Source organism: Bos taurus, chromosome 17 (assembly GCF_002263795.3).
Source record: "Bos taurus isolate L1 Dominette 01449 registration number 42190680 breed Hereford chromosome 17, ARS-UCD2.0, whole genome shotgun sequence".
In the NCBI taxonomy this organism is placed as follows: Eukaryota; Metazoa; Chordata; class Mammalia; order Artiodactyla; family Bovidae; genus Bos; species Bos taurus.
The window spans coordinates 69,309,932-69,337,735 of NC_037344.1; the positions used below are offsets into that span (position 1 = coordinate 69,309,932).

Sequence of the window (27,804 nt, forward strand, 5' to 3'; positions counted from 1 at the left end):
TGGCAGGTCTGGGGCGGGTCTCAGGCCAGGGCCAGGCTGGCAAGCACTCACCAGCTTCTCACTGTAGTAGCCGGGCAGGTACTTCTCACAGATCTGCACCAGGCACCAAAAGGCTTGCTGTGGGCAAGAGAGATGTGAGGCCTGGCTGCTGGGTGTTCCCCGGCCGCCTGTCTGCCCGCCCGCCCGTGGCCTAGGGGTACCTCGGCGGGCATGTGCATGAGCAGCACGGCGGCGATGGGTGCCTGGGCCTGGCAGTAGCCCTCCTCGGGTCGGTACAGTGTGTAGGCCTTCAGCACCCGGAACAGGTCCTGCTGGCTGCGGAGAGGTGAGCAGGGAAGGGCTGACGGGTGGACTCGGCCACCCACAGGCCTCACCTGTGCCCCACTGGGCCAGACCTGACTCAGAGGCTGCACTTCCCTGCAGACTGGGGTCACCAGGGGTCAGTCCCCCTCTGCAGCCCCTGCACCCTCCTTTGACAGGTGAGGGCAGAGGCTCAAAAAGAAAGCGGGGAGCAGGGCCGGGGCAGGGGGCGTGGCCCCTGGCTTAGCAGCTGTGGCCCCTCGGCCAGGCCAGCCCCGTCCCAGGTCTGTCTCAGTCCCGGCCTGGCCGCCACGTCTCTCCTTTCCTGCATACCTTGTACCCACCCAGCTCTCTCCAGCCTTCTTTCTCCCCACTCGATTTGTGCATCTTCCTGTTTCCAGAGGAAGGCCAGGCCAGGCAAGCCTAACTCTCTGGGAAGTACAGGATGAAGTGCCCCAGACCTAAGAGGACCCATCTTTGGTTTGAACCAAATAGGGAACTAACAGTGCAGTCAGGACCCTCCAGCTTCCGGGACCCCCAACGTGCCGCCAGATTCATTTTACCTCCTCTCTCTGAGGGAAAGGGACAGCCCACAAGGGCCAGCCTGCTCACCCGTGGCCCCCCCGGGACACAAACATCTCGTGGAAAGGGAACTGCCGGTGCAGGTCACGCTCAATCACATCCAGCCACTTGGGGTCCCCAGGGGACATGTCCAGCTCCTGGAAGCAAGGTCAAGAGCATCTCTTAGGAGTTAGGATGGCTGGGAGGATATCACCGTCCCAGGTTGTGGAGGAGGCCCCATCACCAGGGACAATGTTCACCTGATCCCATCCTGACTGGGCCTCCCCGAGGACAAGTCAGGAAGCTTGGGCGGAGCACAAACAAGGGGAGCAGAGTCCTGGAAACCCTGAGGGGCTACCTAGGCTCCAGGAGGAAGACCCACGTGGGTAAGAGTGCCTGACATAGCTGTAGCTTGAGATAACGTCCAGGTACTTCATTCAGGACTCAAACACCTTGTTACCCCCTGAAGATGGAAGGCAACTTGGAAGCAACAACTCCCACCTGGGAGCACCACTTGAGATGGCACACGTGGGCCTTGCCGACTGTTCTCCTCAGCCCCCCAGAGACAGGTCTGTCGTTACACTGTTCACAGGTGAGGGACTGAGGGTCAAAGAAAAGCCACTTGCCTGATGCCTTGTGGCTAGAAAAATGATGCAGCTGGGTCTGGAAGCCAGGCTGACTCAGAGCTGTCAACCCCAACTCCTGTGCTACCCACCTCCCTGTACAAGAGGTGCCACCCATTCAGGAAGCGTGTGTGTGTGTGTGTTCTGCTACCCTGAGCAACGTCATGACATCTGTCACACCATTAGCCTCAGAGCCATCTCTGGGTGCTGGGGTTTCAGCAAATTTTTACTCTTTTCTTTGAACTTTCGTGAACATTTTTGCATGAGTTCCATTTATGAAAACAAAGCTACTACACAAAGAAAGATCCTGTCTCAATTACTTGAAATGTCCTCTTATCTTACTTGCTTGTTGGTTACAGGGGTATATATTATTTGTCCAAACTCTCTGAACTGTGTGCTTAAGATCTGTGCACTTTACTTTATGTAAGTTCATAACCTCAGCTTTCAAAAAAGAAAGAAACAACTCAGTGGAAAGGATGCCTGGAGGGCTGAGCAGGGAAGCAGACAGAGCCCTTGTTGTCTACGTGTTGGGCAGTGCAAGGAGGGCCCCAGGAGGAAGGCTGGGTCCACAGCAAACACATCAGTGGGTGTAGGCCCAGGCCCCTGCCTGGCAGGTGACTTCATACAAGTCCCTTTCCCTCTGTGCCTCCTCAGTGGGGGTGTCCCAGGATTGAAATAAGGACCCTAGGGTGTCAGGTAACTTGATACAAGAGGGTAAACACTGAGACAAAGGAGTGTTGGAGGCTGGAGGGTGAAGGGAGGGGCTCAGGGTCTGGACAGTGGGCCCTGGGGCAGGTGCACACGAGACCTGTGCCTGCGCATCCCCCCTCGGCGGGGCCGCTAGTGCCCCAGGCACCTGCAGGTCAGGATGCGGTCCTGATCCGAGACACTGTCTTGAGTACAGTGCAGGTCTGCTTTTGTTAGGAGGGAAAGGAGGGTCCCACAAGTTCTCCTGAAGGTTCCCCTGAGGTGTGGACCTGGGAACCCAAGGTTCCTAGAACACGCTCATTGGGTTCCTCAGCAGCTCACGGCACTCAGCGTCACCACCCCTCAGAAAGGGAAAGGTGCAGCCGAAGGGCCTGCAGGGAGAAAGGGTGCCGAGAGTCCAAGGCAGATAGGGGCCGCTGAGGGTGATGCAGTTACCGCAGCCCCCATGGAGCCTGCAGGTGCTGGCGTTGTCAAGAAGGGAAATCAGAGAAGAAAACCAGGGAAGAAAAAGACTGGAAGGTCCTGTCCTGCCTGAGGAAGGAGGAAGAAGTGGCCAGCGCAGAGGAGGAGGAGCTGCCGGGGTGTGGAGCCTGCGCTGATGGCGGAGGCTGGGGTCAACGCGGGCCTGCGGGGGCAGGATTGCTGCACCACAGCCCCTCGCGGAGCCCCTGCCTGTGGTCTCTTGCCCCAGCAGCCGGAGGCAGCTTCTCTCCCTGTCCACTTCCTCCACCCCACAGGCAGGCAGAGTCCCTCCTGCTGTGCTCACAAACCACTGTCCTGGCCTCCAGGATAGCTTCGGGGCCCTGCCACTAAGGTTCAAAACATCATGAAGGGCTTTCTGGGCCAATCTACGTCCTCCCGCAAGCAACTTCAGACCCCACAGAGGCAGCCAACCCCTCTCAGGACGCACCACTCCCCAGACACACACAGCACAGAGAGCTCTGCACTCCGCTGCTCCTCAGAGGCATCACGTCTGCTAACTGGAACCAGGAGGCTGACCGGGCCCCCGAGCTCCCTCGGCTCTCAGGCTGTGCTCTGGTGGCTGAAGGTAACCTAGGGCCTTGGTGACGTTCCCACCCCACCCCTGAGCCTCCCACTCTGCCAGAAGGCAGCCCCCTGACATGGAAGTGATGTAGCCACAGGGAGGAAGACTCTGGAGCCAAGAGGCTGCCTGAGTGGGCATGATGTCGGTGCTCTGTGGGACAGCCTGACCCCTGATTCAGGCCTGCCCTCAGCCAGACACTCCAGCAACCCCCGTCCCCTGGGCCACTCTCCTCACCTCCCGGTCTACAGCAGCAGCTCCAGGAATAGGTTTGGCGGGAGAGGGCTGTTCACTGAAGCATGAATTTTGTCAACAGGGAGCTGCTGACTGACAGCTCTCTCACTGCCTAGCATCAGTCCCAAGAGCCTGAGAGATGCCCTGAGGCCTGAGGCCAAGTCTGGCAGGTGAGCTGGGGCAGCCCCGGGAAAGCCAACTGACTCGCCGAGTTCCCTAGAGAAGCAGGCTGGAGGAGCAGCCCGGGCCAGGGGGGCCCCAAGAAGCCTCATGAATAGAGGGGTGTGCTCCACCTTGGCAATCTGAGGTGGGGAGCAGTGGGAGGGGAAGGCATGGCTGTCAGAGGGTATCCTGTCTGACCCCTGACTGGCTTCTAAACTCTAAGGACACTGGTTTGGCTCTGCCACCCCCGGAACAGACAAGCCCATAAGCAACACGGGTGAACCAAGTTTAGCTGGCTTGGATGAGGCAAGAGAAAGAGTAGAGAACGGGAAGTCAAAAGGTGTTAGGGTCCTGTGACCCTGCTGGGCAGCCCCCGAAGGCCCAGAGCTCAGGCCCCAGGTGGTCAGGGAAGGGCTCTGAATGTCCCTCCCAATAACCAAGAGCTGAGAGGTAGTCCACCAAGTCCAAGAGAGCAAATCTGGGCGGCTGCCAATCTGTCCACCCCACTGAGGCCTGCTCAGGGCTGGTGCCTCAGATGAGTGGAGCCCCGAGTCACAGACTGACCAGGCCTGGCAGTCGGCTCTGGAGGCGAGAGGTCCCCTGAGCACAGAGGATCACTGCCCCCTCGGAAGATGTCCAGAGACGAGGAAGGGAGGGCAGGGGAAGGAAAGGCAACTCACGTCGAACTTTCCAGGGTTCTGCTGCAGCTTCACCTTGCCTCCTGACAGGTACTGCCAAGCACGGCCCCGCAGAGAAGGTGGGATGCCCTTCTGGCACCGCAGCCGGATCTGGAAGTCAAAGGGAGGCCATGCCTGTGCATCCAGCCAGGCTGCCCGCTGCCCCCTCCCTATCCCCCAAGAGGCTGGTGCTCGTCAGGCCTTCAGTGAGCACGGGGGCAAGAGCGGAACGGGGGGAAAGCGGACTCCACCTCTGTTGCTCCAACACTGCACCGGGTCTGCTGCAGCAGGTGACGGCAGCAGCCCTGTGTTCCCTGGCCCAGTGACAACACAAGGATTCTTCAAGTCCACACAGGGTTATGAATCCCCATCTCAATTTTCTGAATCCAAATGGAACCAGACAAGTTAGAGGAGCCCCTGGGATGTCATCAGGAAGGGATCTGCACGATGTGGAACATGGCTCAGCCACAGGGAAAGCAGCTCACAAGATGACCTGGAATGTGCCCAGAGACGTGTCCTGGGTGCTTTCATGGGAGTGTTTAAGCAGCTGTGTGGCAAGATACATCCAGCCTAGAGAGGAAAGATCTCAGCAGAATTCAGGAAGAAGACAGGAGGTGATCAGAACAGGCCCCCCTTTGTTTGGTCAAGAATCCCCTCTCTTCTGCTCTCCCTGACCCCGAGCTCTCACGATTTCCAGACCAGGGTGGAGGCAACTGGTCTGGGTGTGAGTCCTGATCCCAGGCTAAAGTGACCCCGGCCTTCCCCATCACGGCCTGGGAGAGGGGAGGGAGGAAGTGTCTGGGGATCTCACGACCCAGAGCTAGTGCTCAATGCGTACGCTTGTTCTCTTCAACAGAAAAAAGGCTTCCACTGCCAAACCCAGCTTGAGAAAGCATCATGTTTTACAGATGGAGAAACTGAGGCACAGAGTGGGGACAATATTAAGGTCATTCCATCAGGGACCACGCCAACTTCCAGCCACACCACACAGCCTGGAGAACCGAGCCCTGGGTGCTCACTTCTCAGGCCTCTCCAAGTCACATGGGGAGATGAGCTTCCTCTGGGCTTGAGGGCAGAGTGAGGCTCGAAGGCAGGTGCCCTGATCATGCTCCTTGACCTCAAGGCCAAGGGTCAAAGAGATTGAGGGCAAAGGCAGAGGCACCATTCCTCTGGAAAGAGGGTGGGGAACTCTCAGGTGACACTGCCCTCGGCCCCTGCACCGAGCAGTCTGGCCTGGGGTGGAGATGGGAGCTCAGGGCAGTGGGAAGTGGACGGTGCCTGGATGATGAGTTTGAATCCAGCGCTGACCTCAGCCCATCACCTCTCATCAACTGTAAGATCAAAATGGTAACAACTAGGATTCTATCAGAAGTAGTGCAGAGGGCACATGCCTAGCACGGGGCCTGACACAGTCGGTATTAATAAATGATGGCTTCCTCTCTGCCCCTCCAATCCCGGGAGGACACCTGACTCAGAGGCCCTGGGCCCCGGGCTCACTCCTAAGTCCCCTCATCTGGAAACCCCCTGAGAGAGTCCCCTGGGAGGCTCTCTGAGGAGGGAGCACAGGAGGCCCGGCTTTCTAATGACCAGCATAAACAAGAGAAAACTTTCCAAGGGTCAGAGGGAGTCAAGAACCAGGAAGGAGACAGGCAGGCAGGCTGAGGGCAGTGGGGGAAGAGCAGAGTGGCTGGTCAGAGGAGCCAAGTTGCGCTTCTGGGACTGCCTGCAAAGCGGGGAGAGGAAGGGAGCAGAAGGGACCGACCTGACTCCATGGACACTTTCCCGCTGCTGTGGGACTGGGGTCTCCTGAAGGAAGCCACGTGGTCTGGCCGGGCTTTGGCAAAGGGGTGCACATGACCTGGAACCACAGGCCCTTCAGGCTCCCCAGGGCCAAGCTCAGCTGAGCTTGCCCCCACATATCATTGCAGCCCCATCACCCTCGGTCTGCTCAGGACCGTGGAGAGTCCAGGAATACCTTCAGTCCACTAAGCTCTCAGAGAGGCCCGGCCTCACCCAGGCCCAAGGTGGGGGAGGTGGGGATGGAGAGCTGGGAATACAACCAGCTTCCTCGGTGGCTCAGTGGTAAAGAATCTGCCTGCAATACAGGAGATTTGGGTTTGATCCCTAGGTCAGGAAGATCTCCTGGAGGAGGAAATGGCAACCACTCCAGTATTCTTGCCTGGGAAATCCCATGGACAGAGGAGCCTGGCGGGCTACAGTCCATGGGGTCGCAGAGTTGGACACGACTGAGCAACTAACCTTCCCCCTCTGGCCTCTGGCATCCTCCTCAGCTCGGGTGCTGGAGATGTTAACCTCTTAGGGAGAGGCAGAGGTGGGGATGAGCACGGGTAAAGCCAGAGGGATGCTCAGCCAACGGAAAGCACAGGAATCGCCATTATCTGAGGTAAGGCCTTGGGAAAGGAGAGTTCTGATGACAACTGAGAGAAGCCACACCTAGCCTGCTGAGCTCAAGGAGGGCAGAGCCTGACAGGGGAAGACAGCATTCCAGCCAGCACCCTGTCTCTCTGCAGGGCCTGGCGGGTCCCGGGAACTCAGGATCCGTGCAGGGGGTGGGGGTCTGGATCCACTTCTGGGTGCAGGTGTCGTCCTTCCTGTGCCACCACCTCTGACCCAGCTGGCACGGCAAGGCAGTGAGAGCTCCGGAGCCAGAGTGCCAGCAGATAAGCCGTGTGCTAGGGTTCCTGCGAGGGTGGAGTGCAGCCTCCTCTGGTGGCCCCGGCTGGGCGGGTAGCCCTGGTCTCTAACCGCAGTGCCAGGGAAGCAAAGGGGAAGAAGAAGTGATGCTGGAACCCCTCTGGAATCCCCATCTGCGAGGAGGTGGGGGTGAGAATGCCATAGCCATCTTCCTGCCAGCCTCAAGTCACCTCCGCAGATGGTGAGAGGAGCTGAAGCTCAGGGTAAAGGCCTGAGGGCTGAGGAAGCAGGCAAACAGACCCCAGAGTCAGGCAGGAAGCAGCTGGGCAACAACTGCCTTAAAAAAGTATTTTTTTAAGTGAAATTTTTTCTAATAAGCAAAAAATGAAAGCCCCAAAGTCCACATAGAACAGTAAGAAAGAGCCCCGGTCTGGGTGCCTCTCTCCTCCCACAGGCACAGGGCTTTACAGGAGGAGCCTTGCAACAGGACGCTCATTCCCACTTGGGCAGGGAAACTGAGGCTGGGGGAGTGAAGTGATTGCCCAAAGTCACTCTGCTAGCCATGGGCTTGGAGAGTTGGAGCTGTATGGCTGAACCCAAGCCCAAATGTGACCTTTGGCCCTGGTTTCTGCTCAGCCCTGCCGTGGCTGTGCCAGCTTGGCCCAGACCAGCATGTCAGCTGACGATGCAGGCGAGGGGGCCACTGTGCGCTGGCGACTTGTGCAGAGAGACCCCAGCAGTGGGACTGCAGACGGGCTCCACTCAGCCAGGGAGTGAGCAGACCCTGCTAAGGTGAACAAGAGTATCAACATACATGTGGTGGACAAGGATGTGCCTACAGTGTGGCAGAGCTGGCACCTAAATACAGCCCACCAGAAAAGAAACACTGGTATTTTCATTTTTATGAGACCATTAAACTGTGAAGTCACTTTTCCTTCTTTTTGCTTTGGCTAGGGGACAAGAGGGAACTCATCGAATTAATCTAGAGGGTAAAGAAGGCCCCTTATTGTGGTGGCGAAGCGTGCAGGCACTAGTTAGACTCCTGGGTTCAAACTTTGACTCTGCCATCAGTCATAAGTGGGGATACCACCACCACCAACCTCACTGGGGTGCTGTAAGGATGACCCAGCTAAGTGCCCAGCACGCTGCGTCAACATACATTAGCCACTATTAGTATATCAAGTCCGCCCCTAGGTGGTAAGCAGTGGTAAAGACTTGCCCCAGGAGCGCTGCAGGAAAGCTGCCTGAAGGGCCTTCAGCTGAGCGCGGCTCTGCAGTGTGACTCAAGAATCTGCGTCAGTCTGAAGTCATCTGGGAGGACCAGCTTCTATCCCCATTTCCAAGCCGGTGGGGGGACACTGGGTGGCTGGAGACCCTCCTGCTCCTCCAAGTGATGCAGCCCCTGCCTCCCCCACTGCGACTCCCAGCCCCAGGCTAAGGCCAGGCCCCTCACCTTTTTGTGCTTCTTGGCCATCCACTTGTCCCAGTTGTTGAGCATGTCCAGCCACTTGGACTCCCTCTGCCTCAGCACCTCCAGGGGGACTTCCTCCAGCCTGTGGAGCAGAGGGCAGGGCCCGTCAGAGGTGCCGAGAGAAGCAAAGGCCCTGGCTGAGGCCCCAGGTACCAGCCTGGTCAGTCCCCGTCCCTCCCCCTGCCGTCCCCTACGGGGCTAACTCAAGAACCCTCTAACACAGACGCGAGGGACACAACGTCCTCCCTAGAAGGCACAGGCTGAAGAGACACTAGGTTCAAGCACTCACTCCCCTACGTGTCAAGGGACCAGGGGCCCCAGTGCCTGCACCTGTGCACCAAAGCACAGCACTCCCACCCTGGATCTGTGTCGATAAACAAGCCTCTTCAGAGAACCAGCATGCACGGTACAGAGCTGGACGGAAAACCAGTCAAACAAGTACAGGGACACCATGCTCACCTCTGCATTCTAACAAAGCTGTTACTCATGGTTTCCCCAATTACGCCCTGGCCCTGTTCCCCTCTCAGCCTTTGCTCATGCCAGTCCCTTTGCGGAAACACACTCCAAGTTGTCTCTGCCTATCCAAATTCAATTACACTTCAAAGCCCCCTCAGACACCACTCGAATTTGCACATCCACTCATGCAACCACTGTCACAGCTATCCAGGCGGAGCTCTAGGGCCAGGGCGTCTGGGTAAACTGTGGGGTACAGTCGTGTGACTAGAACAAGTCCCAGCCCTCATGGCACTGACATTCTACAGGCTCTGAACGCCCACGAGAGCTGGTGGGGAAACACCTCAGCTTGGAGACCTACCCTGGGCAGCACCGAAGCAGCTGCGGCAGACTGGGCGAGACCCCTGGCTTAGAGGGTGCTTTGAGTGAGTGAGCTCCTTCCGAGGAGGGAGTCCCTGGAAGTTCCTGAGTTCACATACCCACGGGGCAAAGAGAAGAAGACTAGCATCTGAAGGCTACGTCCCCTACACGTGCTTCCTTGTATTCAGCCTACAGAGCAATACTGGTAAGAAAACAGTGAGAATAACGTGTATGTGTCCTTCTCTACACACACATACACACTCTCAGAATTATTTTTAAAGTAGTAGATTATGGATCTTTTAAATTTCTTTCTTGTGCCTCTCCCCCTTTTTTTCCAATTAAAAAATACTGGCATTATTGAGAGGTAAGATACCCAGGAAGGGTATATTGCTTAGAGTCAAACAGCAAATCAGTGGAAAAACCCAGACTCAAATCCAAGTCAGATCATAGCCAAGGGCTTGCACTCAGCACTGCCTGACCTCCCAGAACGCAGCGTGGGGTGGAGGCTCTCAGGAACAGGACACAGCGGGGCCAGGGTTTGGCCCAGGCCTTGAGTCTCTGATTCTCTTTCTACAGGAAGGAAATGCACTGCTAGAACTTTTACTGGTTGGACGAGCAGTGGGAGGGGCCCTGGCAGAGCAGGGCTCCCAGACACAAAAGGGCAGGTCCTCTTCTTCGTTTTTTTATCTGGAGAACTGCACAGACCTGAGAGCAGCCCTGGTGCTGATCAGCCGAGGAGAGACAACAGCCCCTCCACACAGGCCACCCGCCCACCTCTCACTACCTGGAGGCAGAAGTGGGGCACAAGGACCGGCTCCTTCCTATCCCTCCCCTCAGGAGAAAAGCAGAGACCACACCTTTAGATCAGGTAATCTACAAAGAAATGTGTGCACATCTCCAGGCAGCCCCCAAACACCCAGGTCCAGCATCATAGGCCAGGTCGCCTCCCATCACTACAAAGCACTCCCTCACACAAGTCAGGGGATGAGCCTTCTAGTTATCTAAACTAAAGGAGGTAGCCACATGGAGTCAACAGCAAGTTCTGGCAGCTATGAATGTGGATAATATCTGATCCAATCGCCCCACTGAGCAGAAGAGACAATGGAGGCTCATAAGAGGGCAAGGCTTTTGCCTGAGATTACCAGTTTCCAGACAATTCCCATCTGATTAAATACATACCCATCTGACACCCTGACCCTCTAGTCTGTCTCTGTTGATAAGATCTGACAGCAGGGCCACAGAGATACCCAGTCTCCCAACTACAAATACACAGGGGAACACGTTCAAGCTCAGTGTTCTTTTAAATGATGTCAGATAACAGCTTTTGCAGTTTCAAAGACCCAGCATCAAACCTCAAACCGGAATTTCAAATGGGTGCAAAACAAACTACCATATTTCCTGGATTCTAAGGCACTACTGATTTTAAACTGCACCATTGATTTGGTAAGATCGTCTCAGAAACAAACAAAAAATCCACTACTACTTTAAATGTACATGTTCATTGAAAGATCTATTTTTATTTTCAAAACCTCAAATTGGGAAATTTTGGAGGAAAGATGGTCATTTGAGTGGCCTCTCCTCCAACAGCAGAGGAGTTTAACCACCTGCTGGACCCGGCACTCAGCACTTCACCTTCTAACTACAGGTGAACTTCTCTTCACACACAGAATGTGCTCCTGAATGGCTGCACACTACCCATTTTCTGAAAAATCAAAAGGTTCACATCCAGTCTGGTGGGTCAGGATCTCAAAAGGCATCTGATCAGAGTGCTGTCTGATATAGAAATTCCTTCTGCAATAGCCCCTTGCCCTCTCTGAGCCTGTTTGCTATACAGCTGGATGGCCTGCCCTGTGAACTGACCCTCAAAAGATGCCCAGAAAGGAGCTGTGACGTAGACTGGGGTCTGGGCATCTCTACAGATGACACGACGGTGTGGAGGCCCTGAGGTGGCTTCCTCCTAATAATGGGGGGGGGGGGGTGGGGGGGAGTGTGAGCCAGTTTCCAATGACAGGGAGGCTAACCAAATAGCCAACTTAAGGGACCAAACGGCCCATGGGGATGCTTCCAGCCTGAGAGTTTCACTCACCCTTGCAGAAAACTCCTCTGTCCTTAAGGTGGCCTGAAGGAGTCTCCGCAACCAAAAGAGTCTAATGAGGACAGTCTCTAGTGGAACTCCTCAGGGCTGGGCCTTCATCATCTCCAGGTGAAGTCACCCTCATTGCTGAAGCCATACTGTTAAGTTTTCTGGTACCTTCTGTCTACTGCAACACCCCCTTCTAAGGCTGCACAATTCTCAGCCAGATCAGCCTCATATTAGACAAATGTAATTATCCCTCATCACTCACCCACCCCTACCTGGAATGCCTTTTCTTCTCCCCTCTCTAAGTCACAGCAACACTTTTGGGGCCCAACATAATAAAAATGACAACTTCAACAATAACAGCAGCAACAGTAGTTACCATTTTTAAATCATTTACTACTTACCAATATCTTTCAAAATATCTATATATTACTTAAAATACTAATATATATATACACATGTATCATTTTCATGTATCTTTCATAATAATCCAACCATAACATTCTCTCCATTTTCCAGAAGTCGAATCCAAGACTTAGTAAAGTTAAGCGCCTTGCTCAAGGCCACGTTGTTGCCGTTTAGTCTCAGTTGTGTCTGACTCTTTCGTGACCCCACGACTGTAGCCTGCCAAATCCTCAAGCCTGGGATTTCCCAGGCAAGAACACTGGAGTGGGTTGCCATTTCCTTCTTCAGGGGATCTTCCTGACCCAGGGATTGCAGGCAGGTTCTTTACCTCTGAGCCACCAGGGAAGCCCCCAAGGCCATGCAGCTGCATTCAAACCTAGGCTTGCCTCACTCCGCAGTGCATGCTCTGAACCCCAAAGTCAAGCCCTTAGCCTCCACACAGCTGCTGTGCCTGCCCAGATCTCGTTAGCTGTCTTCCAACCTGAAGACCTTCATCTCGACTACTTACAACACCATTTCTCCAAGCTTTTAAACTGAAACTCACAGTATGAAATACATTTTGTACTGAGACTATACACACACACACATAACCAAAATACATTTTATGAAAAAATTTACTCCTACATGTACTAAAGCACCTGATATTTTCAGTTCAATTTTTGTATTATTCTATCCTACTTCCTACTTCTTTTTTATTTTTATGCTGGTCACAATCTCCTAATCAATTTCAGCACTAAATCACCAATGAATCAAGACGTGATGTGAAATGAGCAGTTCATTACAACTTGGTCATGCTGCTCAGCCCTGTCACTCCCTAACCGGACTGGGTCTTGAGCTATGTAACGCCCACTGTGTACCTCACGGATACCGACAGACGCCTGCCTGGTTATCTCCATGACATCATTACTTTCACCTATTGCCTTCAGGGCTACAAGCCACTGCTGCCTACAGCAATTGTATCTGTGCCCCTAGTAGCCCAGTGAGAGCCTCACAGATTAATTACTGTTTCCATTGGACCCATGAGAAACCTGACCCAATCAGAGAGATTGTATGACTTGGGCAAAGTCACAAAGCTATTAAGTGGAAAACCAGAGCTTCTCTTTGCCACAGTGACTCCTGTGCTGCTTCTCCCTCCCCTGGGAAGACTGGGAGGAAATCAGGCCGCTCTCCAGATGCCACCGTGGGGCTCTATCTCTGGCCCTCAACCCCCTAGAGACAGTCTAAGCCTTCCTCCAGTGCTCTGACTGTCCCAGACCCTGCCCAAACCTAGCAAAGCTCAGCAAGGCCAATACGCTGGATGGGCAAAGCTCACAAGCACACCCTTGACCACCCCCTCCTGGGGAAGGAGCCACAGAGGAGACAGAAACATGCAGCTAGAGGGTGACTGAGCCCAGATTCTGCTGGGCTCTCAGCTAAGCTAAGCTTAGCCGTGCCGTGCCATGCCGTGGCCCAAGGCAGCAGTGACAGCCCACTGACACCAGCCTCCCCACCTTCTCCCCAAACCCAGAAGCTGAAGACTTCCAAGAGATGAGACGGACAAGACCAGCTCCCAAGGCTACCTGAGACCCAGGCTCTCTCCGCCTTGTCCTTCCAGCCATGCACTTTCCACCCAAGAGCGCCTCAGCCCCTCTGGCTGGCAGACTCAGCCAGGTGTGGCGCCTGTGCCCATGACCCCTTTATTCAAAGGTGTCAGATAAAACCTGGTCCCAGGGAACCAATGTAACCCCCCTCTGCTAAGCCTCCCTCTCCAAACCAGCCCAAACAAAAAGAAACACAGCCCAAGCATAAGGCCCAAGGTTGAGACCCCGGGATGAATTCTCCTCATCTCAACCGTCAGGAAGGCCATGTGGACTATGGGAGACAGTAAAAAGAGTAGGGACCTTGAAGCCAACCGACTGAGGTTCCATTCCAGCTCCTCCACCTGGGAGATAGACCGTGAAGTCTCCACTTCATCTTCAAGTGGGACCACACACATAAGGTCTAAATGAAGAATACACGTGTGTAAGGACCCAGCCTGGCAGGTGGCCAGCTAATGGCAGCTCTGAGGGGACCAGCATCTGCAGCTTGCCTAGCACTTTCCCATCCCTCTTCTCATCTGACTGGTCTGCACACACGCAGCAGGGCAGGACTATCCCCATTTTACCCACGAAGCAACTGAGACCCCAAGAGATTAAGCCGTTTACTCAATGATACACGGACTGTGACTGTCAGCTTCTGATCCAGCTCTGCCACTCTGAGCTTCCAGTTCACCACCTGTAACATGCGGGCAAGGCCACCCCTTTGGAGGGCAGCAGGAAAGACCACATGAGACAGGAGGAACTGACACACTTCCAGCACCCATTCTGCACCATTCCCGCCAAGCACTACATAGGCACACAATTCCCCAAGGAAGCAGCTTTTATTATCTCTACTTAACAGACACGAAAACTAAAGTTTAGCACAGCTGAGTAATCTGTCCAAGGTTACACAGCCTGGAAGCAGAGATGCCAACTGAGCACTAAGCCATCCAATAAATATAAGGTGATCCCCATGTAACAGGGCCTCAGTATCTGTTACATTCCCTTCCTCTTCCTTTACCACCCAGTAGACAACCACTGCTCTCTGTGCCGAGACGGCAAGAGTGAGCAAGATGCAAGTGTGGAAAATTGGGAAATGGATGTGCAATCACAGATCCAGGGACAACAAGGGTGGGGGAACTCCCCTCTCCCACCCAGAGCTGGAAAAAGGAGTGAGGCTAAACAAAAAGGCTGACCTACTTTGCACGCTGAGTAACAACCTCTGGAGTTCATTAATCTAAGCGGTGGTAATGACTAAAAGTATAAATAGCCTTTATGCCAGCTCCATAATCACCCATGATAGGAAACGAGAAGGCAGGAGAGGGTGGGCTGGTGATCTACAAATGGCCGACGATCAGGGCTGGAAGGCCTGTGAGGTTCTGGAGTGAGTCCCCAGGCAGCTAGAGAGGCCTAGGGACCAAAGGGTACGTGATCTGCCTGAGGTGGAGCTGTGAGTCAGTGCGGGGAAGCAGGATGGTCTGCAGCAGCCTGGTGCTCCCTCCTGAGGCCTGGCAGCCCCCGCTTGGAGGCAGGGCAGTGTTCGGGCTCCCTGTCTAGGTGAAAGAGTCCCGCTTGCTTCAATCTTCCCCGACGCCCCGTGCAAGCTAGGTCTGGGCCTGCCTCCCTTTCCCACAAGGAATTCCCTGGCTTTGCTCCTTGCAGCCCCGGGTCAGCGCACAATGGTAAACAGGTTCTCTCCACCCTTCTCTGGCCTCGGTGCCCTGGGCCTCTGCCCAACTCTCCACTCGGCACAGCCCCACCCCCTTGACGTCAGAGGCAAGAAAGGTTCCTTTAAGCACCAGCCTTGCTGGTTCCAAAAAGCAAGGAATCCCCCCCGCCCCCGACTCCCACTCAGCTAGGGAAAGGCACAGACCAGAGCAAAAACCCCCAGGGCAGCTCTCTCTGACCAGTGCAGAGAGGTATGGAGACTATTGGGGTCTTCCCTGGTGGCTCAGCGGTAAAGAATCCACCTGCCAGTGCAGGAGATGCGGGTTTCATCCCCAGGTCAGGAAGCTCTCCTGGAGAAGGAAGCGGCAACCCACTCCAGTATTCCTGCTTGGGAAATCCCATGGACAGAGGAGCCTGGTGGGCTACAGTCCATGGGGTCGCAAAGAGTCAGACACAACTGAGCAATGAAACAACAACAAAAATGGAGACTATTCTCAACTGGAGACATGCCTTCTCCAAGCCCCCACCCCTACCGGGCAGAGTATTACTTGAAACTCCCCACTGGCAACTGGGTCCTCAGGTCACAATCTCACTGTGGGCACCATGACTCATGTACAGCCCCTTACCCATCCTTACAAAACTGCTGAATTTGATTGATAGATCTTATCAATTTAGTCTTGACTCACAGTTTATCTCTGCCAAGACTCCTGCAAGGATCCCTACTGCCCATCTTGTTCAATAGAACTTCAGGCCCTGGCTCCCAGGCCTTCCTAGTCCCTCTGCACATCCCCCAGCCCTATTTCTAGACATCCCTCTCTCTAAGCTGCCCACCCTCACCCCTACCCTGACTCTAATTCAGTCCCACTTGTTTCCTGAGGCCTCATTCAGAACAGCCTCTCATCTCTACAAAGTCCTTCCTAGCCACTGAAGGAACAGAACACAATCAGCGCCTCATTACATTCCATGCACATCTCTCCAGAGCCTGCATTCCAGGCCCTGACTCTACAAAGTTGAATAAAACGTAGGTCCTGCCCTTGGGGTCAATCTGGCAGAGGAGACAGATTGGGGAGTAAATAACTAGCTCATACAGAGGTGCTATCACAGAAGCGAGGAGGGCGGAAGGCGCTACGAGACTGCAAGAAGGCCCCAGGGTGGGGGTGCAGGTGTTCAGGGAAAACCTTAAAGGGAGCTGACTTGTTGGGATGATCCTTGAAGGGTGACAGGAAGTAGCCAGGGTGAGAAAGGGGAAACAGCACATCAGGCAGAAGACCCAGGATGAGAAAGCACACATTAATGGAAAAGAGCCTGGTGTGTTTGGGGAATGTGAGCAGTCCAGTGGAGCGAGTCTGGCTTCTCTGCCTGACTGTCCGGTCCGCTCGCTGAGGCAGCATTCCACGAGGTGTGCTCTTGGGGGCAGGGACTCTGCCAACCACTCTCCCCAGTGTGTCCCGACCCTAGAACAGAGCCTGGGGGCCTGTGTTAGTCGCTCAGTCATGTCCGGCTCTTTGCGACCCCAAGCCCTATAGCCCACCAGGCTCCTCTGTCCATGGGATTCTCCAGGCAAGAGTACTGGAGTGGGTTGCCGTTCCCTTCTCCAGGCCTGGTTGGTGCCTAGCTGGTGCTCAATAAACGTATGTTGACAGGTTCAGTGGCTCTGTGACCTTGGGCGCTCTAAGTTTCAGCTTTCTCCCCAGTGAGATGGGAATAGTATCCTCTGCCTTGAAATCAGAGGGAAAAGCAGGAGCACGGAGAGCTTGATGAAGGGCACTCCCTCCCCAGCCTGAGTCCAGCGATGGATCTTCCTTGAAGCCCAGCACAGGGCTGAGCCCAGATGTGTTTGATGATGGCCTTTTGCAATGTTTTAATTCTATATTCAATTAACGTAATTGAATGTCTGTTATAACCCTTACCAGGCAATTGCTATGGACCAGACATGGTGCTCAGCACTTAGATTATTTCATTTAATCCTGACAACAAGCATATGAAATAGGTCCTCTAATTATTACCTCCACCCCGCCCTTGGGCAGATGTAGAAACTCAGGTTTTTCAGCAAGCCAGTAACTATGCACCATCCAAGGGGAGCAGAGGACACCTGGGAGGTGTACCCAGGCCCTTCTGCTCTGTCACTCAGCTCTGGCACTGACTGAGTGATGCCATACGCTGTGTGATGCTTGGCAAGTCACTTCACCACTCTGGGATCTGGGAACTACCTCTGTTAAATGGAGATTATGATGATAATAACTATATCTCACGGAGTTAAATACGGTGGTCTTGGTGAAAGCCTGGTCCACCATGCTGGCGCTTCTGCGAAGTGGCATGATCAAGTGACTGTGCTAGGGGGATGGAGGGGGTCACTCAGAGGCAGGACAGGGAGCCCAGGGTGAAAGTCCACGAGGAACACAGGAGGGTGGTGGCAATTATGAAGCAAACTCCGATTTCTTCCCCAAGTCACTATCTCTACCCAAGAGGGCAGAGGCCCCAGGCAGCCCTATGACTGCATGCTTTGAATTGAATCTTTCAGGAGACCCACCTCTGTTCTCACTTCCGCTTTATCTTCATGCCAAAGAGAAGATGAGGCCCTCGCATCAGGGCCCTCAGAGTCAGGGTCACCTGCAGCCCTGTTCCAGATGACTCAATGAGGAACTAACTGGGGGATTCCCAACCTGCCCTGGCAGGTCAGAAAGCTCCAGACCACAAGCTGAGTGGGACTGGCTCCCGTCTCGCCCCCAGGGTCCAAGGGTATATACGCAGAGCACAAGGTGGGGTGTGATCTTCAAACCCAGGGTGCCTGTTCTCTCACCATGAGGCCAAAGGCCTGAAGTAACACTTAGAGGATAATCACACTCAAATTGTGAGAGCCACCGTGCACCACAGAACCCTCACTTGGTGGGAGACACTGCTGGGCACTTTACCAACATCATCTCCTTATACTCACAACCATAGCACACATGGGGCCAGTTCCCACTCCCAACGCCACCATCTGGCCCATTTACAGACTCAGAGAGGTCAATGGCTAGAAAGTGACGGAGCCAGGGCTTGAAGCCAGTCTGCTGGTGTCCTGAACCCAGGATCTCCCAAATTTAGGTTCTCCTTTTTTGAAATCAAGACAGAGAGGGAAGCATCCTCCAAATGTGGCTGGCTAAGAAGGACCGCTTCTGGACACACAGAATCCAGGGCCCAGAGGGCAGAGAGGAGGAACAAGAGTTCTCCATTCTATGTTCCTGGGCTCCCTTAGCATCCAGCTGCTCCTGCCTCATCTTGCATGAGGTGCTGTGTGTGGAGGGCCTGGGATAGGAAGTGTGCCATCCATTGTAACAACTCAACAACAAAAACAGGACTTCCCTGGTGGCCCAGTGGCTGGAACTCCGTGCTCCCAATACAGGGGGCCCAGGTCTGATCCCTACTCAGGGAACTAGATCCAGCACGCCACAATTAAGACTCAGCACAGTCAAATAAATTTTTTTTTTTTAAGAAAGAAAGAAAAAAGCCAACAAAAACAACGAGAAACTCGCTAGGAGAAGTATAGACATTTGGAGCTGGACTGAAAGTCCTAAGGCTAGGACAGGAAGAAGGAGGAGCGGCCACACAGAGGCAACCAGCTTTGGTAAGATGGAAAAAATTGGAAAGGCAGAACCCTGGCTTCCAGGCACAGTTTCCTTGCTTGTTCAGCTTAGGTTTCCCTGTCTGTAAACAGGGCAAAATAAAACTTACCCTCCTGAGTTCCCACTGCTCCTGTTAGGATCACTGCAAGGCAATGAGAAAGAAAGCACTGCACAGACCAAAGAGCCAGACAGACCAACGCATTCTTTGAGTTGACCGCACTCCCAAAGACATGAGGGCCATTGGTCTGACAGACAAAGAGAGGTCCTCTCATAAGAAAAACAGAGCATGCTGCAGGCTTTGGCCTCTGTGGGCTGTGCCCTGACGACCCCTTGCACTTATGAGGTACCTGACATAAGTGAGAAAGAAAGTGAAGTCGCTTAGTCATGTCCGATTCTTTGCGACCCCATGTACTATAGCCTAGTAGGCTCCTCCATCCATGGGATCTTCCAGGCAAGAGTACTGGAGTCGGTTGCCATTTCCTTCTCCAGGGGGTCTTCCCAACGCAGGGGGAATAAACTTCCCAAAGCCCTTTTCGTATACTCCAAGGGCAGTCTCAGTATGTTAGAAGCAGAAGAGCTCTTCAACTTCATTCATTAAGGCTGCCTTAGTTTATATGTAAGGGAAACTGAGGCTTAGAAAGATTCAGCAAATTTCTCAAGGTCACAGGGTTAGTTAGGGGCCCAGTGAAGCCCAGGACTTGGGTTTCCTGATCCCTGGTCAGCAGTGTTTGTTTACACATGCTCCTAATCCAGTCATCTTATTTGATCCTCATCATCAGACCACACCTGTGTCTCCTGCCCACTGTGCTCCAGGTCCTGGGAAGGCAGGACCAAGTCTGCACCCCCAGAGCCTAGCACACAGCTGCACACGCAGCACGTGCTAGGTGAAAGCAAGGAGCATTAGCCCTACGGCCAATGAGAGGACATGCTTACTCATAGACCACCAGGGTCAGTGGCGGAGCCAGCCCTGGCACCTTAGTCCCTGGGTTCAGAACCCTTTCCCATACTAGCATAAATCCACATGTCCTGCCAGAATCATCTCTGAGAAGTGCATGGTGGTGCCCATAAGGGCTGAGGGGTTCATGTTCTCATAGGCACTGGACTTGCTTCCACTTCCCAGCTGAGGCACCAGCTCCAGGAACATAATAAAGACTGGAAGTGAGAGGAAGTCAGCCCTCCACTGCCAGGCTGCCTCCTCTTGATCAGCTTTTATTGTTGTTTAGTTGCCAAGTTGTGTTGGACTCTTTGCGACCCCATGGACTACAGCCTAAGAAGCTCCTCTGTCCACGGGGTTTCCCAGGCAAGAATACTGCAGTGGGTTGTCATTTCCTTCTCCAGGGGATCTTTCCGACACAGGGATCAAACTAGCATCTCCTGCACTGGTAGGTGGATTCTTTACCACTGAACCAGGTGAGAAACCCCTAATGAGCTTATGCTGTGCCTGAAAGCCTTATAAACATCCCCCCCACCCCCGCTCCACCCCCCCCCCCCACAGCTACACACTGCCCTAAGGGAGGTTTTCCATGCCCTCAGGACTTCCTCCTCTCTGCACAGAGAGGTGGCTAGCTCTCCCGATAGCCTTCCTTTCCATCCAATACGTCTAGCAGGAGAGACCACAAAGCTCAGCTCCACTCACCCACCCCCTCCCAACCAGGCCAGCTAATCTGCTCTCTTACTGAAGAGATACAAAGAACCCCTTGATGGGCCCTGAGCGTGCCAGCCATGCCAGGCACCTTGGGGAGCCCAGGGCTGTGACAAAGCAGTCACCAGCAGCCCACTGTCTGCTTCAAAGGAAGGTCGCAGATGGCCTTCCTTCCCTGTGGTCAGAGGCCCTGGGATGGCGAGGGCCACTTCAGTTTGGCCAAAGTATTAGTATTAGTCGCTCAGTCGTGTCTGACTTTTTGCGACCCCATGGACTGTAGCCCGCCAGGCTCCTCTGTCCATGGGATTCTCTAGGCAAAAATACTGGAGTGGGTTGCCATTTCCTCCTCCAGGAGACCTTCCCAACTGTACATAAAGGAGACTTCAGCCTGGCCAAAGCCTTCGCCAAGTCCCTGCAGGTCCACACAGCTGATCAGGTACCATGCCCTACTCGCTGACTCTTCATCCTCTCGGCTCCATAACCTTCCAGACCTCTCCGCAGCCCTTCTGGGCTGTCCCAAACTCTCCCAACTGCTTTCACTGCCTGTGGTCCAGCTCCTATTCATACCATCTTCCATGCCCGCACCAGACTGACCTTAATGAAACACAGGAGGCCTCAGTGTGACACTCAAGGCCAGTCACTTCTGCCAAATCCACTTCCCTCCCCTCCCCATGCTTCACCTCATCCTCCCACCTCCCATTCTTCCTGTCACCTCCTGGCACACATTTCTCAAACAGCTGGCTTTTCTTCACACACTTCCCCTCCCATACCATGGATTGCCCTTCCTTGCTCCTTCCAAAGCCTGAATCAAGTGCCACTTCTTCTTTCTGAGCTCCTATGGGTGGAGCTGGCTGCTTCTTCCTATATATGTCCATATTAACCACAGGCTTCCTGCCCAGGGTGTGGGGCCTCAGGGATGGTGAGCACCTGGCACCCTACCTGCTACACCTTAGCAAGGCTTAGTCACTGGATTCAGTATCAAGAAAAAAGGTTCTAGTCCTAGTTCTGCCATTTACCAGCTGGCAAACCTTGAACGCTTTCTTCTCAGAACTTCAGTGTACTCATCTACAAAATGGGATAACCACGCTTATCCGGGGAAAGTGAGGGTTCATCATGGGTTAGTGTTCACTCCTGCTCACAGGGGATGGATCTCACTGATGCTCAACCAGAGATGCAAAGTAGAAAATGAAAAGACAGGACCACCAGGTACTCCAATCTCTATGAGGAGGCAGAACATTCACTGAGCAGCTACAGTGCTGTCAGGCTCTTTGCAAGCATTAGTTCTTTTAACCCCCACAACAATCCTTCAAAGTCAGTGTTATCATAAGCGTTTCACAGTGAAAAACTGAGGCTCAGAAGAGTGAAGCAATATGTCAAAGGTCACATGGACATCTGGGCTCAAAGGGTTAGGTGTGAGGCTGAACAGAGCACCTTCTTTCCCCTCCCTCAGTGTAAACAGACTGGGGGGCTGGACCAGAGCCAGGCCTCACTGGCCCCCCGAAGGTCCTGTTTCAAACCTAGATGCTGGGAATACAAAATATCAAGCAGGTCCCACTGTTTTCTCTCTTTCCCACAGCTTAGAGTTTCCTAGCAGGCGGCACACAGGCACCTTCCCAGGGCAGCAGCTGGTGATCTGGCCCCCTCCTTCGCCAAGTCAAGTCTTGTCTGAGGCCCTAGAACACCCACAGGGCTACCAAGCTGGATTTTCCTTTGAAGCTGGGGCAAGAGGAGGAGGAGAGAAAATGAAGGACGTGTGGCCCTGAGTCATAGACCAGGGCCCCACATGTGCAGTAGTCTCTTTCCAGATGGGCCACCCAGGGACCACTCCACGCCCAGCTCTAGGCTCTCCTGGGAACTGTAACAGCTCAAGAAAAGAGGATGTCCTGAACTTACAAACTGGAGAAGGTGGTGGGAAAGCAGGGAGGCAGGACCTGGCCTGTTAGGAGGGCCCTGGCCCAACAATAACTGGCAGAGACCAAACTACAGGGATGTCAACTGAGCCAGTTATATGATCTCCAAAGTCACAGTCGACTAGGAATAGTGGAGGGCTCAGGGGACAGGGGAATTGCTCTTCCAGATGTTTCTCCCTGCGCCCAGTTCAGATCCATTTCTCCCCTAACAGGAAGCCAACAACCACGGGATCCCAGACAGCACAGCTCCTCACCTCATCTAGCTTGCAGCACTGCACACAGTGAAGCTGGGTGGGAAACTCCAGCTTCAAGAGGCCAGTCTTGGCAATCACATAGGAAAAGGAGGGGGAGGCCAGGGACCCACCCCTCTCAGGCCATCTTCCTCAGGCCAGAGACCTGGTATCCACTGAAATCCTTCTTTCCTTTCTTGACCAACTCCAAAAGGGACCCCTTCCCCACAAACAGGTCTGCTCCTCCTGTCCCCAGAGTCCTCTGGCCACCCGTCCCTGCTGAAGATCCTTCTTTCTTCTCCTCTGGTCCATCTTGGACTTCAACAACCAGCTCAGCTGCCAGCCACACCGAAGGGGCCAATGCTATCAGCACTTGGTCTGCGCTCACACCACCACAAGGCCCTTCACTGGCGGGCTGCTTTCTTGCCTCTCCCCATCACTGGCTACTGCTCCACGGCAGGCAGGGACCATCTCAGGCCCCACAAAGGTTCCCTGCAGAGTAGACTCAAAAGACAGACAAGGTGAAGTAAAGAGGGCCTAGGGCTGGGAATCAGGAGTTCTGGGTTTACTTCCTGGCTTTGCTCCCAACTGACTGAACAGGTGAGATTAATCATTTATTTCAGGCCTCAGTTTACCTATCCATAGGATGAAGGCCATCTCTAAGGTGGCTTTCAGCTTCCTGACTTGAAATGTGTGTCAGAAAATGTTAACTGATCATTTACTTCTCTGCAGGCCTGAGAACAAAGTGAATAAGCCTGGTCCCAGGGAATTCCCTGGTGGTCCACTGGTTAGGACTCTGCTTTCACTGCCAAACTGCCAAGGGTCTGTGTTCAATCTCTGGTCAATCCCAACTCAAGATCCCACAAGCTGCAGCCAAATAAAAAAGGCCTGGTCCTAGTTCTGATGCTCATCAGTCTAATGAGTGTAACAAAGTGGTAATGACAACACAGTCTTATCCTTGCTGGACCATCTCTGTGGACCTCTCACACTGCTTAGGGAGTCAAAGTACTGAGCTAAGCCAGGGAAGGTAAGGGCACACAGGTTCCTGTTAGGGACCTTCTGTTCTACCTGTCCAGGACTTGGTTTACTGCTGGGGCCACCACACCATATTACCGGGTGGGAAAGGCAATGGAAACGGTCCTGACTTGGGAGTCAGAACCTCTGATTTCAAGACCTGGCTCTGCCACTGGTGTACTGTGTGAGCTTAAGCAAGTTCCTCTCTTCTCTGTGACTTGAGTTTCCTCATCGTATAAGAAGTTAGGGTTACACTGGTCAAATTCTTAAGATCCCTTCTATAGGAGAGATATAAGTCTATGATTTCATGATCTACTCACAACAGGCACCAAGCAGTCACCTGAGGAGGAAGCTTCTGATCTACTTTCCTCCCCTACCCCATTAGCCCCTGGCAATTGCCAAAACTGTCTTAAGACAACCTTTGGCCCAAGATGGCTGAAACAGACCTTTAATCTGGAGCCAGAGTCCTGGCCATCTCCACTGCAGCCATCAGGGCTAATGTTTCACTTCTCTGGGCTAGCACATGGACTCCTAGCCCTCAACCACGAGACTGGGTTCAGGGCGGTCACTCTGAAACTTCCCATAACTTCCTCTCTTATGGCCTTGGGCAGGAACTTACTTTTGGCTATTTTTTTTGAACCACAATATTGACTCTACAGGGTACATCCAAGTTTTCAGACACCAGAGATTTTAGGGTGGCCAACAGGGTCAAGAAAGTGAGGCAGGGAGAGAGGAAGAGACCTGGAATCCCACCTCAGCCCCAGCCCTATAGACACCAATGATGCAGAGGGCGTCTGCAAAGCCCGGGTTTGTGGTTGGAGGGTGGGAAAGACAGATGTCTGGCTGTTTGGTTGGGGACTACAGCCAAAGGGAGGTGCTCCCACTGGGGCCTCTCTCTGTTCACAAATACCAGAGGTATGCCCTCATTTTCTCCTCAATTTTCAGACCCTTAGAAGGCAAAGAAAGGAAACTAACATTTTCCTAGGCCACTACTTGCACCAGGCACTGTGCTAGGCACTTTTGAATACTTAATCTCTACAGTAATCCTGGGAATAGGTGTTACTGTTGCCCTTTACAGTGAGTAAACAGGCTCAGAGATTCAAGCTCTTGCCCAAGGTCACACAGCCAGCAAGTGTGATTTCTTCCTAAATCTGGCCTTTTCCCACTATTTCACACTGCTTTGTACCCTGAGATCTAGTTAACTTCCTGATAAGCATGTAGTAGGAATTTTTATCTCCCAGAATTCACCAGCAAATCTGAACTCTTTCCTTCCAAGCACCCACAAATGCAACTGGTAACTCCTTTCCCACTTTTGACCTCATCCCTCCCAGGACCCTAATCTCTGGTGTTTGCTCTTCAATTCAAAAATATACCCTAAGTCCTCTTTGGGTTCTCACAAGCTACTCCCTGGGGAACTGTGACAAAGCTTCAAGTCAGAGTGAAGGATCAGAATAAGGGGTGTTCTCTGAGTTCTGGACTGGACTAGGCTTGGCTTGCTCTGAGCAAGTGGGAAGAGGCTGGAGGAGAGAGATCCAGTGGGTAAAAGAGAACTCTCCTTAGGGGAGGGGCCTGCATTTCTCTCCAACTTTCCAAAGGAGAAGGAGGTCTGGTGAATACGAGGCTTTGGGACCGTGGAAAATCCCAGAAGTGAACTTTATGGGGTTGCTTGTGTAGGGTGGGTATCTTAAAGATGGTCAAGCCTCTTCCATAAGTCATAAGAGAGGCTGAAGAAGCCTTAGACGATCACAGCTGGTCAGAGAAGGGGAGGAAGGACCCTCTGGAATAGGGTCATGGCTGAGTCCTGTAGGCTCTCCCAGGTGATTGTGTGGTGCTCTCTATTGAAGGGGAGGCACATCTCAAGGGAGGCTTGTCAGTTCCGGGCAGAACACTGGTCTCAAGTGACAGGACAGCTGGGATGTGAGTGGGCTCTGGAGTCCATCTTTCCTAAAGGGATCACCAACCCATACATATGATCCCTGTGAGGACTGGACTCAGGGAGTACTCTGGGGGCAGAATATGGCTGCTCAGCTCACCAGGCTTGGAGGGAAGGTGCTGCTCCACTGACTCACACTGCTCTGCCTGCCAGCTGGGGGCTCCTGGGTGTGGGAGATCTAGGTGTGCAATGAGCGGGGCCCCTGCTGTCTCCTTGCCTGCACTCTGGTCTGCGTTTGAAGAGGAAGCGTCGACAGTCTGTCCTGGAGGTGAGGTACCGTCCCCCTGCGGGTACTGGGAAGGGGCAGTGCCTGCCCACCTGTTGCTGGTGACAGGGAGAAACTTGCCTCTGAGGGGGAGGCGGGCATTCTCTGTCCCTTCCATGAGGGGAAGTGACTCTCTATCCCAAGGTGGGAGGGAGGTGACCAATGTCAGTCTATCTAGAGGTCCCTGTGCCTTGAGATGAGGGTCAGTCTGTGCCTGAGCGCGGTGGGGGCAGGGCAGCCCGTCCCTCTGAAGTCGGCCTAAGGTGTCCCCTTGATGTGGCGGTGGCGGCTGCTGAGACAAGGACGTCAGTGGGTCTGGTAGGGGGCGGGATACGGAGAATACCGCGCTGTTGGGGAAGGGGAGACCACCTATGAGCCTGTCAGGAGCTGGCCGAACCAACCAGCCCTAAGGCGAGGGTGGCAGCGCTGGGGTTGGGAAAGGTAGCAGTCGATCTGTGTGCTCCGGTGAGGAGAGCACTCTAGGCCCTTCCTAGGGGCGGGTCAGTCCGCCGGGGGTGGGGGTGGGGGGGAAGGTGCGGGTGGGGCAAAGGAGATAAGGGATTGTTGTTCCTGGTTGGAAGGGAGACGTGTCTGTCCTTCCTGAGAGCGGCTCTGTCGGCGTCGAGGCACCGCCGCGGGTCCTGCCCCGGCCCCTGGTCCCCTGGCTCCGAGCCCCAGTGATACTCACGGGCTCTCGGCGCCCTGCGAGCCCACGATGAAGCCGAACTTGTCGATGCGGCGCTCGGCGAAGCCGTTGGTCTCTGAGTCGGAGCCCAGAGAGCTCAGCTCGTCGGCGGCTGCGGCGTCGGGGCCCGGGGCCAAGCTCTCCCGGGTCCCCGACAGGCTCCCCTGAGCTGCGGGCGCGCGCGGCCCGTTCTCTTCGAAGCTCTTCGCCATCCTGGCCGCGCCCGCCGCCTCAGCTTCAGCGGCCACCTCAGCCGCCTCAGCCTCCCGACCTCCGCCGACGCCGCCGACGCCCCGCCCACGCGCCGCGCCCATTGGTCGCCGCAAAGCCGGGGGCGGGGCCCTAGGACTTCCCGGGCGCTTCCTCCCCGCAACGCCCAATGGGTGCCGCGGACCCCAGGGCCCGCCCACCTCCCCCAGGCTGGCGCCAACAGGCCCGACGTGAGGGGGCGGGGCAGCCGTCACCCGAAGCCCTCCCCTCCGAACTGCCAATCACCGAGGGCTCACCTGAAAGAGCTTTAGGGCTTTTCCGGATTAGCCCCTGCCTGGCGGATACCTGCAGCACCGCGAAGGCAGAGACCGAGGGCGCCCTCTGGGAGTACTCGCCCTCTCCTCGCGAGACCTTAAGGACGTGGGTGAGGATTGTTTTCCCATTCATTTATGAGTAGCTCTGAGGAGACTCGGGATGGGTTCGGGGACTCGCCCTGGGACATGGCAGCTTGAAGAGGTAGGCTGAGACAGAAATTCAGCAGCCCTTTCCTTCCCCTGCTCACTGCTTCTGGGGCCTATTCAGTTCAGGTCAGTCGCTCAGTCGTGTCCGACTCTTTGCGACCCCATGAATCGCAGCACGCCAGGCCTCCCTGTCCATCACCAACTCCCGGAGTTCACTCAGACTCATGTCCATCGAGTCAGTGATGCCATCCAGCCATCTCATCCTCTGTCGTCCCCTTCTCCTCCTGCCCCCAATCCCTCCCAGCATCAGTCTTTTCCAATGAGTCAACTCTTCGCGTGAGGTGGCCAAAGTACTGGAGTTTCAGCTTTATTGCTGCTGCTGCTGCTAAGTCGCTTCAGTCGTGTCAGACTCTGTGCGACCCCATAGACTGCAGCCCACCAGGCTCCCCCATCCCTGGGATTCTCCAGGCAAGAACACTGGAGTGGGTTGCCATTTCCTTCTCCAATGCGTGAAAGTGAAAAGTGAAAGTGAAGTCACTCAGTCGTGTCTGATTCAGCTTTATTAGGGAGACCTAATTAATAAGAACGACTTCCCTGGTGGCTCAGACGGTAAAGCGTCTGCCTACAATGCGGGAGACCCGGGTTCGACCCCTGGGTCAGGAAGATCTGGAGAAGGAAATGGCAACCCACTCCAGTATTCTTGCCTGGAAAATTCCACGGACGGAGGAGCCTGGTAGGCTACAGTCCATGGGGTAGCAAAGTGTCGGATACGACTGAGCAACTTCAATGTCAATGTCAATAAGAATAATGATCAAGGACTGTTGAGCCACTCACTGCCCTGAATGACTTCTACCTACTTTCTCTTAGTTTTCCAAGAGCCTTATTGAGATATATAAT

General features: G+C 54.2%; 1 protein-coding gene across 1 annotated transcript in view; it reads right to left on the reverse strand.

Moving 5' to 3' along the window:
* TBC1D10A (TBC1 domain family member 10A) overlaps nt 1–26,511 on the reverse strand; it is a 28,769-nt gene extending 2,258 nt beyond the window's left edge. The window contains exons 1-6 of the mRNA NM_001104974.1: nt 26,240–26,511; nt 8,416–8,515; nt 4,311–4,418; nt 913–1,019; nt 201–315; nt 52–117 (exon numbers count right to left, since the gene is read on the reverse strand). Of these exons, the coding sequence (NP_001098444.1) occupies nt 52–117; nt 201–315; nt 913–1,019; nt 4,311–4,418; nt 8,416–8,515; nt 26,240–26,448 (705 nt within the window). The 5' untranslated portion in view covers nt 26,449–26,511. The remainder of the gene's footprint in view (nt 1–51; nt 118–200; nt 316–912; nt 1,020–4,310; nt 4,419–8,415; nt 8,516–26,239) is intronic.
* Nucleotides 26,512–27,804: the final 1,293 nt, after the last annotated feature.